This window comes from Zeus faber (assembly GCF_960531495.2).
Source record: "Zeus faber genome assembly, chromosome: 19".
Taxonomy (NCBI): domain Eukaryota; kingdom Metazoa; phylum Chordata; class Actinopteri; order Zeiformes; family Zeidae; genus Zeus; species Zeus faber.
In genome coordinates this window covers 8807005-8824962 of record NC_137206.1, presented here as the reverse complement: position 1 = coordinate 8824962, position 17958 = coordinate 8807005, and the positions used below count along the sequence as shown (strand labels likewise).

The following is a 17958-nucleotide window of genomic DNA, read 5'->3' as shown; positions in this document are numbered from 1 at the left end:
GTGGGTGAGAAGTTTCGCTCGCGCTCCCTGAAGTTCCCCGGGTTGATTTCAGGCTGCACCATGGATTGGTTCACTCCGTGGCCCAACGAGGCTCTGGTGGCTGTGTCCAACTACTTCCTTTCTGAGTTTCCCATGGTCTGCTCCCCCGAGGTGAAGGCTGCTGTGGTGACCACCATGGGGACGTACCACGACAGTGTGTCGCAGATCTGTGAGAGCTACTTCGAAAGGTGCTTGTGAAATATTATAAAAGATAAGATAAGATGGTACTTTATTAATCCCCTGTAGGGGAGATTCAGACGTTGCAGCAGCTCGATTGGGAAGCATAAAGTAAGAGTAGGAGCCTGTGCACTAAAGTGACAGTGTATACATTCTAAACATTCTAATAAGCAGTCCAACAGCACAAAATAAAATAAGTAATAAAATAATAGTAATGTAATAATAATAATAATAGTAAACAGCTCAAGAATGTACAGAATAGTTATTTCAATGAAATGGAAGAGAATAGTTTTATCTTTTTTTTTTATGAGATGTGCAAAGTAGTAGCAGGGAAATAGGCAATAAAATAAACAAATAATAATAATATATATATATTGTATATGACTTCATTTATTTGATTAAAAAAGTAATCAAATACCTTTCACCAAGGTGAAAAGGTAATTGGCACCTTAAACTTAATAACTGGTTACATCACCTTTGTTAAGAATAACCTGAGCTAAATGCTTCCTATAGTTTGATCAATCTTTCACATGGCTGTGGAGAAATTCTTACCTACTCTTTGCACACATTGGTAGCTTTTCAAGCATAAACTATATAGCTGTCATGTAAGAAGAATCACACATTCTTTTGCGATTAATTGTGAGATCATATTTGATAACATTATGAAATTTCATTAAAACTGACATATTATATTCTACTGTAGTTTAACTGACACTGAGTAGAATGTAATCAGCATAAATAGCAGTCCAAATTATTTTAAGAGACTTATGACTGCAGGTAGGTAATATTTTGACTGTATCATATTGTAACCTCGTATTGTGCATCGTATCATACATTGAGTGTATACCGTCCCAAATGAACACTTTTTACTAAAGATCTTAATCTGGCGTGGTTTTTTTGTGTCTCCCCCAGGTTCCGTAGGAGGACTCACGTCACTCCCAAGTCCTACCTGTCTTTTATAAATGGATACAAAACACTGTACGCTGAAAAGCATAACTTCATCAATACACTTGCGGAGCGCATGAATGTCGGTATGTTAATGGGTTGGAATGGATGACCTTGAAATGGTTTTGGACGAATGATCAGGTCTCAAGGTGGCGGCACGATGGCGCTGTTTCTTTGATTTCAGGCTTGTCTAAACTGATGGAGGCCAGTGAGTCTGTTGCTCAGCTCTCTAAAGATCTGGTGGTGAAAGAGAAAGAGTTGGCTGTAGCCTCCATCAAAGCCGACAAGGTAAATAATTATCCTCTCAATCTAAATCTACTTTTACAGTACACCACAGTGAACGGGCATCATGGCAGGAAATCATTGAGAAAAATTCATGAATCGTATCGTTATCAGTTAGACCTCAACTTACTTCAGGTTTGAGGCAACATTGAGAATTACGACAAATATCGTGAGCGCAGCCCGATCACATCAAAACTTCTTAATTCTGCAGGTGCTCTCAGAGGTCACAGTCAGTGCCGAGGCTGCTTCCGTTGTAAAGAATGAGGTCCAAATAGTGAAGGATAAAGCTTTAAAACTTGTGGAGGGGATTGGAACAGAGAAAGCCATCGCAGAGGTCAAGTTGGAGGCTGCTAAACCTGCATTGGAGGAGGCTGAGTCAGCACTGAATGTGAGTCTTTTATGACTTTTTTTTTTTTTCAGGGATCCATTTTTCTTTTGACATTTCTACAGTTTTGCTGTTAAAATACTTAGCCGCAGCCTCCTCTCTTTGGCTCCGCAGACCATCAAGCCCGCTGACATTTCCACCGTGAGGAAGCTGGCCAAGCCTCCACATCTGATCATGAGGATCATGGACTGCTGCCTGTTGCTATTCCAAAAGAGGGTGGACCCAGTCACTATGGATCCAGAGCGGCCCTGCCATAAACCATCGTGGGGAGAGGCGCTGAAGGTAAGCCTTCAGCGCCTTCACCCCACAGCCTCTCCCCATCAATTTAATTTCATAACCGATTTGTCATGTGGTCTTTTCCTGTCTCTGCTCTCAGCTTCTGAGTGCCTCTGGTTTCATGACCAGCTTACAGACGTTCCCAAAGGACACGATTAATGAAGAAGTGGTGGAGCTGCTGCAACCATATTTTGTCATGGAGGATTACACGCTTGAAAGCGCAAAGAAAGTTTGTGGAAATGTAGCCGGTCTGCTGTCGTGGACCCAGGCTATGGCTACATTCTTTGACATCAACAAAGAAGTCCTGCCACTCAAGGCAAGGTTCATTTTACCCTCAACCTAACCTTAACACAAACCCATTGGCTGTATTTGTTATAGTGACTATGTAAAGCAAAGCAAAATCAACACAAGTATATATAAATATGACCCAAATACAGTGTTTTGTGAAATATCTAAAACAGGCCGATTCAACTGGCGGGCCGGGGGCCAAATGTGGGCTGTGGACCATTGGACCATACTGCAGAAGCAGTATAAAAGAGAGAGAGAATAACATATATAACTGTGGTGTGTGTGTGGTGTGGTTTGAGCAGCCACATGGTCTTTGGACTAGTTAATCTTTCCCAGGATCAGATTGGCTGTATGCCTGTAACGAGCAACAGGTAAAACCCCTATCCCCACACACACACAAGAGGGTGCCCTTGTCGTGACATGTTGTCCATCTGCGCCGGGCCTGTTCCACCTGGCCCACTCACTCCAATAAACGGGTGTGTTTTTGACCCCATCGCCTGTGTCTCTGTGCTGGAGGGCACTAGAAACGGCACTCGGGTGGCGTGTGGCAGGTGGATCAGCAACAGTGGCGCCTGAATAGGGACTCTCTGGCACAAGGAATGGACACAGAAGGGCTGTCCGCAGACGCCCTGGAGCCACCAGCGGGTCAACGGGCAACCTCAGCACCCAGGATCTCCGGAGGAGGAGGTCCGGGGGAGAAGTGTCGCAGCAACCCCCATGGGTAACCGCCTGCAGCTAGCTGCTCGGCCTAGCAGCCACCGCCGGCACCGTCCAGCAGATCAGCAGCCAGTTCACCCCTCCAAGCATCCCCCGCAACAGCCCAGCCTGGCTACACCTCCACCACGCTCCGGAAGGGAGGAGGGATCTTCCGCAATAACATATCCTTATTTCAGTTATATCTTAATTCAGTACGTTTCACATTCCACTGCTCACAGGTCCATTATATTTTCTGATGGGTCATTTATTTGTGTTTTTCATCCAGGCGAACCTGGTCATTCAGGAGGGCAGACTTACAGTGGCTAACACTGAGCTGGCCAATGCGCAGAGTCAGCTGGATGAGAAGCAAGCAGAGTTGGACAAAGTTCAGGCTAAATTTGATGCCGCCATGACAGAGAAGCAGGTGAGGTTTAGCCTTCGTATACTGTATATTTCACTGACGCAACTCTAGAATGGAACAAAAAGGGTGTTGTGGAATACCTATGTGATCATATTTTTTTCCAGGATTTGCTGAACGATGCAGAGATGTGTAGAAATAAAATGCAAGCAGCCTCGGCACTCATCGATGGTCTTAGTGGGGAAAAGGTTCGCTGGACAGAGCAGAGCAAGGAATTTAAAGCGCAGATCAACAGGCAGGTTACAAAGGAAAAAGCTGACTTTTATATGTTATGGGGAACATAACCCTTTGCAAGTATCTGATAGGAATAATTCTGTGTAATGTATACGCAGAAATACTCATGCACTCCTATTCTGTGTCTCCTCGAAAGACTTGTAGGGGACGTTCTCCAACTCACTGGCTTCCTGTCCTACTGTGGGCCTTTCAACCAGAGTTTCCGCAACATGTTGCTCAAAGATATGTGGGAGGCGGAACTCCTCAATTGCAAAATCCCTTTCACAGAACATCTCAACCTCATATCTGCACTAGTGGACCCTCCCACTGTAATACTGACATGAAACACAGCTCACATGCACATATAACAACGAAGTACCTCTTCTCTTAGAGGGCCAGTGAAGCACAGGCTCACACCATCGCACTCTCCCTGTTGTAGATAAGCGAGTGGAACCTGCAAGGTCTGCCAGGAGACGACCTATCAGTACAGAATGGCATCATTGTCACAAAAGCAGCCAGATACCCGCTCCTCATCGATCCCCAGACTCAAGGAAAGGCTTGGATTAAACAGAAAGAAAAAGCCAATGAACTTCAGGCAAGTGTTGTCTCACAAAAGCATTGACAGCGTTTAATGGCAGGAAGATGAGGTTGTTCAAGGTTGACAACTTTGTCATTTTAGAGAAGAAATTGGTATTATGAGGAAATGTCAAAGTAGTTTCAAGGCATTAATGACTTGACGGAACAAATTCGTAGTTTGGGACCATACATTTTTCATATCAGAGATTAATTTGTGGTAATAACTAATTTGAGAGAATAATTTGTCATGTTTGTCAGAAGCCTAAAAGCGTGTGCAAGTTGTGTATTATTATGCATTGTTTTTTGGCAGGTAACTTCACTTAACCATAAGTTCTTCCGTACCCACCTGGAAGACTGCCTCGCCATGGGACGCCCGGTTCTTATTGAAGACGTAAGCGAGGAGCTGGACCCCGCTCTGGACAACGTGCTCGAGAAGAATTTCATTAAGTCCGGTTCCAATTACAAGGTGCCATAAATATTCGGTCCCGCTTCCCGCTCACAAATTAACAGCTGTTGATACAGAAGGGATTTCCTATCATTTTTTTTTAAACAACTTCGTCCTTTGTCACTTTAGGTGAAAGTGGGGGACAAAGAGGTCAATGTGGTAAAAGGCTTTCAGCTCTATATCACCACCAAGCTGCCCAATCCGGTGTACACTCCAGAAGTCAGTGCCAAGACCTCCGTCATCGACTTCACCGTCACCATGAAGGGTCTGGAGAACCAGCTGTTAGGCCGAGTTATTCTCACTGAGAAATACGTCAGTGTCCATCTCACCCCTTGGTTTGCAAACAACTTTTTTCTTTCAAAGTAAATTCATTTTTGTTGCAGTGCTGACGTTGGGCCTTTTATTCTCTACTCCTAACAGGAACTGGAGGAGGAGAGGTTAAAGCTGATGGAGGATGTGACTGCCAATAAGAGGAAGATGAAAGAGCTGGAGGACAACTTGCTTTACAAACTGAGCACCACAAAAGGTAGTCGTCACTGTGAAGGAACTACACAATACAAACATATCAAATAAAAGTTTGTCGTTAATAAATAAAGACTACTATAAATAACAAATTCAAGGTTCCTTGGTGGACGATGAGTCCATGATTGGCATTCTGAGCATTACCAAGCAGACTGCCGCCGAAGTCAGTGAGAAGCTGAGTGTGGCCGCCGAGACGGAGGTGAAGATCAATACGGCTCAGGAGGAGTATCGTCCCGCCGCCTCCAGAGGCAGCATCCTCTACTTCCTCATCACAGAGATGAGCATGGTCAACACCATGTACCAGACCTCCCTGTCGCAGTTCCTCAAACTGTTCGACCTGTCGATGGCCAGGTAGGAACTCGCCTTTCCAAAGATTCAACGATCACAGCGATCATTTGGCACCTCTGCTGCCATAGTCTTTTTAAAGTGTGACCACTTGAAAGTATTTCAAGTTGAACTCCTTTTCTTTAATATGGACCTGTTGATTCCTGATAAAAATGTACTTTCTCAGATCCTTAAATGAACCGTTACGTTTTGCAGGTCTGAGAAGTCCCCTCTGACACAAAAACGAATTGGCAATATCATCGAATATCTCACATTTGAGGTGTTCAGGTACACAGTCAGAGGCCTGTATGAAAGCCATAAGTTCATCTTCACACTCTTGTTGGCTCTCAAGATTGATTTGCAGAAGGAAAAAATACAGCAAAATGAGTTCCAGATTCTTATTAAAGGTAAGATAATGACCAAGGCCAATGATGCTCAATCTGACTGTGTGTGTGGTGCCCTCTTGACATAACACTTGGTTTGTAGGTGGTGCCGCTCTCGACCTCAACGCCTGCCCTGCCAAGCCTTTCCGTTGGATTTTCGACTTGACATGGCTCAACTTAGTGGAACTTAGCAAATTGCCACAGTTCTCTGAGGTCATGTACAGAGTGAGTTTGAATATCTTTCATCATTCTTTTTCGTCCTCCTACAGAGCGCCTGTAATCCAGTCCATGAGACTAGAAAATGTGTCACAGAATAAAAGGAATATATAAAAAATGAATTACAAATGCACAATTACAAATAATAATATTGACGCCGAAAATAACATTCCAACTCCGACTAGATTCATGTATCAAAACCGCAGACAGTTTTCCTTTCCATTTTTAAGATTTTATGTAACGTTTTTGGAAATTTTGTAGGTGTCTCACAATGAAAAGGGCTGGAAATTATGGTTTGACACTGACGCACCAGAGGAAGGCATCATCCCAGATGGATATGATGACTCGCTGGACGTCTTCCACAGGCTTTTACTGATCAGGTCAAACTTTTGTTGATCCAGGAATCCTGCTACTCATTCAGTTAACTTCTCTCTATCTGCTGAAACAAAACATGCTCAAAGTACTTATTGATTTATATATATATATATATATATATATATATATATATATATATATATATATATATATATATATAAATATATATATACAGCGGGGCAAAAAAGTATTTAGTCAGCCACCAATTGTGCAAGTTCTCCCACTTAAAAAGATGAGAGAGGCCTGTTATTTTCATCATAGGTATACCTCAACTATGAGAGACAAATGAGATTTTTAAAGAATTTATTTGCAAATTATGGTGGAAAATAAGTATTTGGTCAATAACAAAAGTTCATCTCAATACTTTGTTATATACCCTTTGTTTGCAATGACAGGGGTCAAACATTTTTTCCGTAAGTCTTCACAAGGTTTTCACACACTGTTGCTGGTATTTTGGCCCATTCCTCCATGCAGACCTCCGCAGTGATGTTTTGGGGCTGTCGCTGGGCAACACGGACTTTCAACTCCCTCCAAAGATTTTCTATGGGGTTGAGATCTGGAGACTGGCTAGGCCATTCCAGGACCTTGAAATGCTTCTAACGAAGCCACTCCTTCGTTGCCCGGGCGTTGTGTTTGGGATCATTGTCATGCTGAAAGACCCAGCCACGTTTCATCTTCAATGCCCTTGCTGATGGAAGGAGGTTTTCACTCAAAATCTCACGATACATGGCTCCATTCATTCTTTCCTTTACACGGATCAGTCGTCCTGGTCCCTTTGCAGAAAAACAGCCCCAAAGCATGATGTTTCCACCCCCATGCTTCACAGTAGGTATGGTGTTCTTTGGATGCAACTCCGCTTTCTTTCTCCTCCAAACACGACAAGTTGAGTTTTTACCAAAAAGTTCTATTTTGGTTTCATCTGACCATATGACATTCTCCCAATCCTCCTCTGGATCATCCAAGTGCTCTCTAGCAAACTTCAGACGGGCCTGGACATGTACTGGCTTAAGCAGGGGGACACGTCTGGCACTGCAGGATTTGAGTCCCTGGCGGTGTAGTGTGTTACTGATGGTAGCCTTTGTTACTTTGGTCCCATCTCTCTGCAGGTCATTCACTAGGTCCCCCCGTGTGGTTCTGGGATGTTTGCTCACCGTTCTTGTGATCATTTTGACCCCACAGGGTGAGATCTTGCGTGGAGCCCCAGATCGAGGGAGATTATCAGTGGTCTTGTATGTCTTCCATTTTCTAATAATTGCTCCCACAGTTGATTTCTTCACAACAAGCTGCTTACCTATTGCAGATTCAGTCTTCTCAGCCTGGTGCAGGTCTACAATTTTGTTTCTGGTGTCCTTTGACAGCTCTTTGGTCTTGGCCATAGTGGAGTTTGGAGTGTGACTGTTTGAGGTTGTGGACAGGTGTCTTTTATACTGATAACGAGTTCAAACAGGTGCCATTAATACAGGTAAGGAGTGGAGGACAGAGGAGCCTCTTAAAGAAAAAGTTACAGGTCTGTGAAAGCCAGAAATCTTGCTTGTTTGTAGGTGACCAAATACTTATATTACAGAGGAATTTACCAATTAATTCATTAAAATTCCTACAATGTGATTTTCTGGATTCTTTCCCCCCATTCTGTCTCTCATAGTCGAAGTGTACCTATGATGAAAATTACAGGCCTCTCTCATCTTTTTAAGTGGAAGAACTTGCACAATTGGTGGCTGACTAAATACTTTTTTGCCCCACTGTATATGTGCGTGTGTGCAGGTCATGGTGCCCTGACCGTACACTAGCTCAGGCCAGGAAGTACGTGGGAGACTCCATGGGTTTGAGGTTTGCTGAACCGGTCATCTTGAACCTCAGAGGCACCTGGGAAGAGAGCGACCCTCGCACCCCTCTAATCTGCTTCTTGTCAATGGGTTCCGATCCCACAAACCAGATTGAATCACTTGCTAAGAAAATGCAGCTTGGTGAGCTCTACTGCACGACCTCGACCCTCGTAATTTCCCCAGCGATCCTTCTGCCTCACTTACTCCCGTTGCCTGACGCTGTGCATTACAGAATGCAGAGCGATATCCATGGGACAGGGCCAAGAGGTGCACGCAAGGAAGCTCATTCAGACATCCATGTCACAGGTAGTAGAGCAATGCCACTTAATTCAAGGATGAAAAAATAAAAACAAGGAAATGAGCAGAAACTGTTACAGATCACTTGTGGCTCCTGCTTGTGGATTTTTTTTAGGGGGGTTGGGTCCTTCTGCAGAACTGCCACTTGGGCCTGGATTTCATGGACGAGTTGCTGGACACGGTGACGACGGTGGAGTCCACGCATGACAGCTTCAGAGTGTGGGTAACCACGGAGCCACACGATGGTTTCTCCATCACTCTCTTGCAGGTGATGTGCTTTTCCACATCTGTGGCTGGGGATGTTCTTGTACTTGTATGGACTCTACCTTGACCTTTTTGAAGGCTTAACTGGTAGAAACATTTAGATATTACACAAAGTTATATATATTACACTTAGTAGCAATGTTATGTTATTGACATTGACCTTATAGTGGCTTGATAGAGTCTATCTAGCAGCGTAAGAAAGCTAATAACCCATAGCTATTTTGTTCTCCTTCAGGAGGGTTGAAGTCACATTTTTGTAATGTGGCTTGAAACTAGTAACTAGTGGTGGATCTAGAGGCAGGTAGAAGTTTCAAAAATCTTTACTGAAATTTGCAGCAACTGACTGGGGAAACTGTCTTCAGAAACAAGACTTACTCGACTCAGAATCACAAAGTTCTGGTTATGGGGCATTTACCAAATGTACGGCTTGGAAAGACAGACGAAAACATTTTTATATTAAGACTCAAAGTCTTAATATATATAGATTTCCAATTAAACCATCAAGGACATCAAAATTTACTGTCAACTTGAATGGCATATTTCTTATATGTACTAACAGAAATAATAACAAAACCTAGGCCTATTTGTTATAGTGCTTGTTGAATCTTTAAAACATCAATGCCATTAAAATTAGATATCAGCTTAGAAGGCAATAATTTCTTATATGCACTAATATAAATGATAATTACAGTATTATTACGCTATCATTTTTTTAATCAAGTGTACAAGAATATATCCATTGTATGTTTTAATAATCAAACCACAAATAACTGATAACATTTTTTTTTATCAGAAAACACTTTATTACAGAAACAGCTCAATAAATACACATGTATAGATTGTGGAAATCTTCTGCTTCCTCCTCTGATTTATGGGACGAACCCGCCACGGCTGCCCTCCCTCGGATTGCCTTGTTATTGTTGTTGTTAAATATTTCTAATTAATTACAAAATAAACGTGGTCATTTTGACAGCACTAATATATTATATTTCTGCCTTCACCTCTAGTCTGCTATCAAGTTCACCAATGACCCACCCCAGGGAGTGCGCGCTGGCCTGAAACGCACATTTGCTGGAATCTCTCAGGATCAGCTGGAAGTCAGCAACTTGCCGATGTGGAAGCCATTGCTGTACAACGTGGCCTTTCTTCACACCGTTGTGCAGGTACTTGTTGTCTGTCGGCCTGTGGGCACACCAGGGATCAATACTGCCGTCTCTGGAAGGCTGAAACCCTCGCAACTGGTCTACGCCTCACACTCTGTCACCAGCGTAGACTTGTTGTCTGTGATCATTTTTTCACATACTTGCCTTGATTAAGTTCAAAAACACTTTTCTATGGCCTGCCATGTGTAACTACATATGTATGTCATTTTATTAACATTAGTTGACACTGTGTAGGTGTATTATTTACTTGTTTTTTTCGCGCTTTCTTTTTGAGGAACGGCGCAAATTTGGGCCGCTGGGCTGGAACATACCGTATGAGTTTAACTCCGCTGACTTCACCGCCAGTGTGCAATTCATTCAGAACCACTTGGACGACTGCAGCGCCAAGAAAGTGAGAATGGGCCAATTCCTACCTCAATTTGAAGTCATTTTTAACGCTGCTCAATACGACGCTGCTCTGATTACAACAACAACAACAACAACAAAAACAACACTAATGCAAATTTTGTGCTGTTCTCCATAGAGCGTATCTTGGGTGACTGTGCGTTACATGTTGGGGGAGGTGCAGTACGGAGGAAGAGTTACTGACGACTTTGACAAACGCCTACTCAACTGTTTTGCCAGAGTAAGTTCTCCCATTTGTCCAGCAATTGTGGTTGAGCGGGGACAATATCTGAATGACTTGGATATTCCCTTAGTCTGTAGCAGTCTGTTTACTATTTGTTAATAGTAAGTACAACAAGTACAATTCTAGAGCTTCACCCTCATGGAAATGAGCTTCACCTTCACCTTCACCAACCTTCAATGAGCTTCATGAGCTTCACCCTCATGCCCGGTGTTTATTTTACTCCTGATAGATGTAAATCCTAATACTTACTGTTTCCCCCTTTAAACCATTGTTATTTATTTGAATATAATGCCTTTAACTGCAGGCATTTAGATGAGGTTGTCGCATGGTGTTCATTTCTTAATGTTTCTTGACAGGTGTGGTTCAGTGAAAAGATGTTTGAGCCGGAATTCTGCTACTACCTCGGCTATCAAATCCCTGTGTGCAAGACAGTAGAGCAGTACGTGGAATACATTCAGACTTTACCTGCCGTGGACACACCGCAGGTGTTTGGTCTGCATCCCAATGCTGACATCACGTAAGAGCAAAGCACTAGAGCATCTGCCCCTACCTTTCAATACAGCAACTGTATGCGATACAACAAGCGTTGAGAGCACTGTGCCGTGTGTTAACATCAACCAGGTACCAGACCAACACATCCGCCGAAGTGCTGGACACAATCACCAATATCCAGCCCAAAGAGAGTGGAGGGGGAGCTGGAGAGACAAGAGAGTCCATTGTCTACAGACTAGCAGAAGACATGTTGGAGAAGCTGCCCCCTGATTACATTCCTCACGAGGTCAGTTTGTCTGATGGTCTGGGTCATAGTCTGGGTTTGGGGTTAGGGTTGCGGTATGGGTTAGAGGCTTGTCTTACAATGATCAGCCACAACATTAAAACCACTGACAGGTGAAGTTAATAACATTGCTTCCATCTCCTTCCATTGGCACCTGTCAAGGGGTGGGATATATTAGGCAGCAAGGGAACTGTCAGTTCTTGAAGTTGATGTGTTGGGAGCAGGAAAAATGGGCAAGCGCAATGCTCTGAGCTACTTTGACAAGGACAAAATTGTGATGGCTGGACGACTGGGTAAGGGCATCTCCAAAACGACAGGTCTTGTTGGGTGTTCCCGGTATGCAGTGGTTAGTACCAAGGAAGGACAACCAATGAACCAGCGACAGGGTCATGGGAACCCATGGGTGAATTGATGTGGGTGGGAAGCGAAGGCTAGCCGTCTTGTCCGATCCCACAGAAAGAGCTACTGTAGCAAAAAATGCTGAAAATGTTAATGCTGCTATGATAGAAAGGTGTCAGAACACACAGTGCTTCACAGCTTGCTGCATATGGGGCTGCGTGGCCACAGACCGGTCAAAGCGCATCGTCGTGTCCATCGCCAAAAGCGCTTACCATGGGCACGGGAGCATCAGAACTGGACCATAGAGCAATGGAAGAAGGTGGCCTGGTCTGATGAATCATGTTTTCTTCTACGTCATGTGGATGGTCGAGGTTAGGGTCTGATCCAATGGAGCATCTGTGGGATGTGCTGGAATAACAATCCTGATCCATGGGGGCCCCACCTCGCAACTTACAGGACTTAAAGGGTCTGCTGGTAATGTCTTGGTGCCAGATACCACAGGACACCTTCAGAGGTCTAATGGAGCCCATGCCTCCACTTGTCAGCTGTTTGAGCGCCACGAGGGGGAGCTACACAATATTAGTGAACGTATTAACGTTTTGTTTTTGTTGTATTAACGTAAACGTTAATAGAATGAGGAGCGTGGGCACATGTTGGATGTAATGGCTGCGAGGGGTGGTTCAACCAAGTACTGAACTTGGGGACTCTGTATTTGAATTTTTATTATTAAATGGTTTAGTAGGGCTGTTGCATTAAGTGGTAGTAAGGGGAAAATATATTGAACAGTTGTGTGAAAGAGACCATCCAAGCATGGATGGAGATACAAATATAAAAACACGATTTAAACATTAAACATTAAACATTTTACACCTATAAATACTATAAATATACTGTATTATAGTCATTGCATATAGTCGTGATTAGGTGTGAATTTCATTCCACCATAAGAAAAGATTTGAAACAGCGACAGTGATAAATGCAAAAACACCTATTTGCCTCATTTAAAATCACCATGGCAAATTCTTTAATTTGTTCAGGTCAGAGCCAGGCTTGTGAAGATGGGGGCTCTGAACTCCATGAATATCTTCCTGCGTCAAGAAGTGGATCGGATGCAAAAGATCATTGGTGTGGTGCGCACAAGTCTCATTGATCTAAAGCTTGCCATTGAAGGCACCATCATCATGAGCGAGGTCAGAAGATAAAGCTCTCCTCATGTTTTCCCCGCAACAATTGTTGAGTCATTCGGACTAACTCCAAACAAAGTTACCAGATTAAGATTTTGGTAATCATAGGGGCATTAGGGTGGTTAAACATGCATGTTTGTTTACGATTTCCTCACAGAACCTCCGTGACGTCCTAGATAACATGTTTGATGCCCGTGTGCCCAACCTATGGAAGAAACTCTCCTGGGAGTCGTCCACTTTGGGTTTCTGGTTCACAGAGCTCTTGGAGAGGAACGCCCAGTTCCGCAGTTGGGTGTTTGAGGGTAGGCCCAAAACGTTTTGGATGACCGGCTTCTTCAACCCTCAGAGTGAGTATTAGGCTTAGCAACATTTCCTCTCTTTTATTTATTTACTTGCTTCAAGCCCTACGAGGAGGTTTTCCCTGTTCATCTACCAGTGTCTAACGTCTTGGTGCCAGAAACCACAGGACATCATCAGAGGTCTTGTGGATTCCATGCCTCGACGGGTCAAAACTGTTGATCGGTGTAGCCAACAAATCCAAATAAATCCAAGCCATCAGCAAGAAGGTTGACAATTTATATGTAACTCCAAATGTTTGCCAAACGGAAGGAAAGGTTCACAACAAATAGTGTGATCTTTGGTATAGAAAAATATTGCAGGAGAAATTATTCTGCCAACGAGAGAGCTTGTTTTGCAGATCACTCCATTTTCTGAAACATGGTAATTCTCTGATTAGATCCTTTGTCGTTCATCAATCTTCCTCACTGCCACCGGTTTGGCTTTCTTACAAATAACACCGCAGCCAAATTCGTGGAAAGTCTGATATTTTGGGATCACTGAAAATGTGTGCTCTGAGCTCCAACAATTTAAGATGAAAAAAACCTCCCTCGTATTCATATTCATGTTCATATTATGGCAAGGACTCCGTGGGCACAAGCTGTCAACCTGGTTGACAGCTTAAATCTGATGAAGTCCTGTATACATCATACATCTATAGTATTCCAGTATTCCAACATTGCTCAATGTGATGCTTGATGTACCAACATGTTGGTAATCATCACACAATATGTTACTGGAATATTATTCCAGTTGGCAATGCTATAAATTGATCCTGCTTGCAGGTTTCCTGACGGCTATGAGACAAGAGGTTACCAGGGCTCACAAAGGCTGGGCTCTGGACACCGTCACTCTGCACAACGACGTAATGAAGCAGAACAAAGAGGAAATCTCAGCCGCTCCAGCAGTAAGTCAGCAGAAAGAGCTTAAACACTAACGAAGCCTCAATTGACACAAACAGACGAACGTAAAATAATATATTCTTGAATTCCCAATTAATTTATTCATAACCTATAATTTTATGAATCCAATTCCAACTTGGTATTTAATTCTTGTGTAAAAAAAAAAAAAAAACCCTAAAAGCTACTATGCTTCTCCTGCCTATGAGGGAATATGAATTGGCAACCTTCAATATTGCAATGAAAATCTAGCTGTTGATTCCATTTGTGTTTCTCAAAACTGTGTTTTGAAAACTCCCTAAAGATTTTATAACTTAGGTCAAAACTGGATTGTCTCACCTAACTTTGTAGTTAAATAATGCTCTATAGGCACGATGCCTAAAGTGTACCTCCTCTTTCTCTCAAACAGTCAAATGTGACTATACTACGACCTTGATAGTAAATTGCATCGATTGACCTACAATATTTGTATGAGGTATTACCAGCAATATGTTCTGTTTGATTCGTTTTTTAGATGTCTTTACTCTGAGGCGTCTGAATTCTATTGTTGTTTTCTCAGCAAGCAAACAAAATGCATATTTTCTCGCAATTCTGGAGTCATGGTGGAAATGCTTATAATTGCCAAACCAGCAAACCCCAAAATGTTCATCTCCATTTTATAATCTGTTGCTTTCTGCCACTCCTCAACAGGAGGGAGTTTATGTCTTTGGCCTCTTTCTGGACGGGGCCGGCTGGGACAGAAAAAATAACCGCCTGACGGAATCCACTCCCAAGGTGCTGTTCACGCCCCTGCCTGTTATTCACATGTTTGCCATTAACTCGACAGCCCCCAAGGATCCTAAGCTCTACCTTTGCCCTGTCTATAAGAAGCCAAGGCGCACTGACCTGACGTTCATCACAGGTGTTGTGTTGCGTACTAGTGAGTCGCCTGACCATTGGATCATGCGAGGTGCTGCACTGCTTTGTGACATCAAGTGAGAAAGGAAAATTAAAGTATTTTTTCCTTCAGTTATGTCTTCATCTTATGAATTGCAATCGAAAAAGTCTTGGGTGTATAGGTACAGTATGTATATAAACAAATTAAAGTGAAAACCAACATAAAGTGTGTTGGGCCACTACCAGCTGCCAGAACAATGCACTTCAATGCACCTTGGCATAGATCCTACCTGTGTCTGGAACTCTACTTGAGGGATGGAACATCATTCTCCCAGGAGATTCCCTCGTTTGGTGTTTTGATGATGGTGGTGGAGAGCGCTATCTAACACGTCGGTCCAAAATTTCCCATTAGTGTTCAATTGAGTTGAGATCTGGTGACTGGTGGAGGCCATACCATATTATTTACATAATTTTCATGCTCATCAAATTGTTCAGTCACCCCTCGTGCCCTGTGAACGGGGGCAGAGACCACTCCCATCAGGATAGAAATGTTTCATTATAGCATAAAGGTGATTCAAGATTCAAGATTCAAGATGTTTATTTGCCACATACGAGCATACATATATGTAATGAAAGGACATTGCAACGCACCCGGAGATTATGCCCAATAAGTACTGACTGGCACAATAGCTAACTCATTAACTCACTAAACTGATTCCTAAAACGTAATTCAGTTAGTAAATATAATAAAATAGGAGTAAAAAAGCTTATGTGACCCACTGCAAACCTTCGGTAGATTTGGTGGCATTTTACTTTTTTTTCTTTTTTTGCATCATTTGGAAGTGACGAATCAGAGCTAAATAACAAGGTGTCACTTGTGCAAATCAAGGAAATATTTTAAAAGCTATGACTTGCTAAGGAGAAGGGTGTGGCAAACTGTGATTCTGAGATAATCACCTCCAAAGTTTTCCCCCACACTTGGCTTCATTCAGCCAGCTCCCAGAATATTAATAGTTGGATGACCAACAGAGCCTGACTACTTCCACATGGCTACTTGACACCCTGCTGAATGGGGACTTGACACCCTACTGAATGGGGCAATATATATACTATATACCAAAGTTCTTGGAGTTACACTCTACACTCTTGAGAGCCTGTTTAGGGCCTTTTTTCATTTTCTTTTCGCCCCTGGCTGCATTTGCAGGTAAACTTGAGAGTCTTGTGCATTGCTACTTGTCCATAATCTGCATGACCAACCTCAACGGACTTCATCACGTCATGAACTTCTTCGGTTGTAACAACAATGGCCGTGTCGTCGGTCTCCTCCGGTGGTTCTTGAAAATATTCTGTTTAATCGTCACATTCAGGTTGAAATCCGCTGTTTGAAATGTTCTCCAAATCCGGGATAACGGCTGTATCAGATTCAGCATCGCTGTCATTCTCTGCATCGCTGTCGGAGAACTGATTATCATCGCGGAAAATTAAGTCCAGTACACACTGCTTACACTGACTTGGATCTATCGCACTGGTCAGATTAAGGTTCGCAATATGATTTAGATTATCTGCCACCCGCTTCTCGTAATCTATAACAACACAGAGACAAAAGTTTTCACAGACAAGTGAAACCAGATCCTCGGCTTGTTTACGGAAGTGACGTCAGCCTGACTTCTTCATTGGTATACGTTGGTATACGGCCTCTACACAATAAGGTCTTCGTGTGTGTGTAAAAGCTGTATGATTTAAAGGTTGTACTCTATCAAAATGGTTTCACATGTGACTTCACTTCACATGGAATATGGAGGAATGATCTTCACCTGGACTGTCACTTTAAAGGAAACGATTGATCTGCGTTGTCCAGCGCCGTTCAGCGTCTCGGTAAGTGAACTGTGTTTCCCAGTGTAATCTAACGGGAATATTTAACTCCACGGTTTAACATTTTTCTACTATTTATAAATCAAACTCAGTTTTGAAAATACAATGAGAGATAAAAATAAATAAATAAATAAATAAATAAATAAAAGATTTACACAAATCTGGAAAAATCTAATTTTCCTTCTAAAAAGCTTTTTTTAGAACTTATTTGGCTGCTCCTAGCGATTTTAGAAATGTGCAAGATAGCGGGTTTTGCTGCGGTGGGTCACATATAAAAGTGGGAATACAAAATAGACTATTATGTATATACAGATATGTGCAGTAAAGTTGCATTTGAATAATGTGAGGTAGGTAGGTGTGTTGAGATATACAGTACAGTATACAACAGTACGACACAGCAATACGGTAACACCAAACTGCAATACAGCACAGTATGCAGTAACCCAGTACAGTGATACAGTATGCAGTACAGTATGCTACATACGGTACAGTAAGGCAGTGGGGCCTATGTGTGTCTCATTGAGGGCCCCTGGTGAGTTCAGCCTTGACAGTCCTTGTGGCTTATGGCGGTGATCACTCAGAATAACTTTGTATTGCAGTCTCTCAAATGGGAAAAGTGGACCCAAACATGCCAGTAAAATGCCCTCCACAGCATGAAAGATCAGCCATTGTACAGTTCTCTTGGTCACATTCTCTTGGAGAATATAGTGAATTATGACTCATCTGACCATATCACTCATGCTCATGCCGTCCGTTCCCCTTTCAAAGTCACTTTTACAAAGTCATCTTTTCTTCTTGCCATCTTGATCCAAAATCAAAACCAACTGTGCCTACTCATCCACAGACAGACACATGATGGGATGTTCATTGCTTGATTGTATCATGCACTACACCTCTATGTAAGAACCTGCATTCGTTGTTTTTACACTAATTTATTCAGGT

At 42.7% G+C, this 17958-nt stretch overlaps 1 protein-coding gene across 1 annotated transcript in view; it reads left to right on the top strand.

The window, feature by feature from the left end:
- The window catches only part of LOC307244788 (dynein axonemal heavy chain 8-like), a gene marked incomplete at both ends in the record, with an annotated part of 40736 nt that extends 25490 nt beyond the window's left edge, over positions 1 to 15246 (top strand). The window contains 29 exons of the mRNA XM_080020092.1: positions 1 to 227; positions 1129 to 1247; positions 1346 to 1449; positions 1655 to 1831; positions 1943 to 2110; positions 2205 to 2420; positions 3375 to 3512; positions 3614 to 3741; positions 3877 to 4048; positions 4159 to 4314; positions 4606 to 4761; positions 4870 to 5052; positions 5161 to 5266; positions 5361 to 5613; positions 5803 to 5993; positions 6073 to 6194; positions 6447 to 6565; positions 8322 to 8524; positions 8616 to 8689; positions 8796 to 8948; positions 9952 to 10107; positions 10382 to 10498; positions 10631 to 10732; positions 11092 to 11252; positions 11357 to 11513; positions 12887 to 13039; positions 13191 to 13380; positions 14155 to 14276; positions 14959 to 15246. Coding sequence (XP_079876218.1) covers positions 1 to 227; positions 1129 to 1247; positions 1346 to 1449; positions 1655 to 1831; positions 1943 to 2110; positions 2205 to 2420; positions 3375 to 3512; positions 3614 to 3741; positions 3877 to 4048; positions 4159 to 4314; positions 4606 to 4761; positions 4870 to 5052; positions 5161 to 5266; positions 5361 to 5613; positions 5803 to 5993; positions 6073 to 6194; positions 6447 to 6565; positions 8322 to 8524; positions 8616 to 8689; positions 8796 to 8948; positions 9952 to 10107; positions 10382 to 10498; positions 10631 to 10732; positions 11092 to 11252; positions 11357 to 11513; positions 12887 to 13039; positions 13191 to 13380; positions 14155 to 14276; positions 14959 to 15246 — 4611 coding nt within the window. The remainder of the gene's footprint in view (positions 228 to 1128; positions 1248 to 1345; positions 1450 to 1654; positions 1832 to 1942; positions 2111 to 2204; positions 2421 to 3374; positions 3513 to 3613; positions 3742 to 3876; positions 4049 to 4158; positions 4315 to 4605; positions 4762 to 4869; positions 5053 to 5160; positions 5267 to 5360; positions 5614 to 5802; positions 5994 to 6072; positions 6195 to 6446; positions 6566 to 8321; positions 8525 to 8615; positions 8690 to 8795; positions 8949 to 9951; positions 10108 to 10381; positions 10499 to 10630; positions 10733 to 11091; positions 11253 to 11356; positions 11514 to 12886; positions 13040 to 13190; positions 13381 to 14154; positions 14277 to 14958) is intronic.
- Positions 15247 to 17958: the final 2712 nt, after the last annotated feature.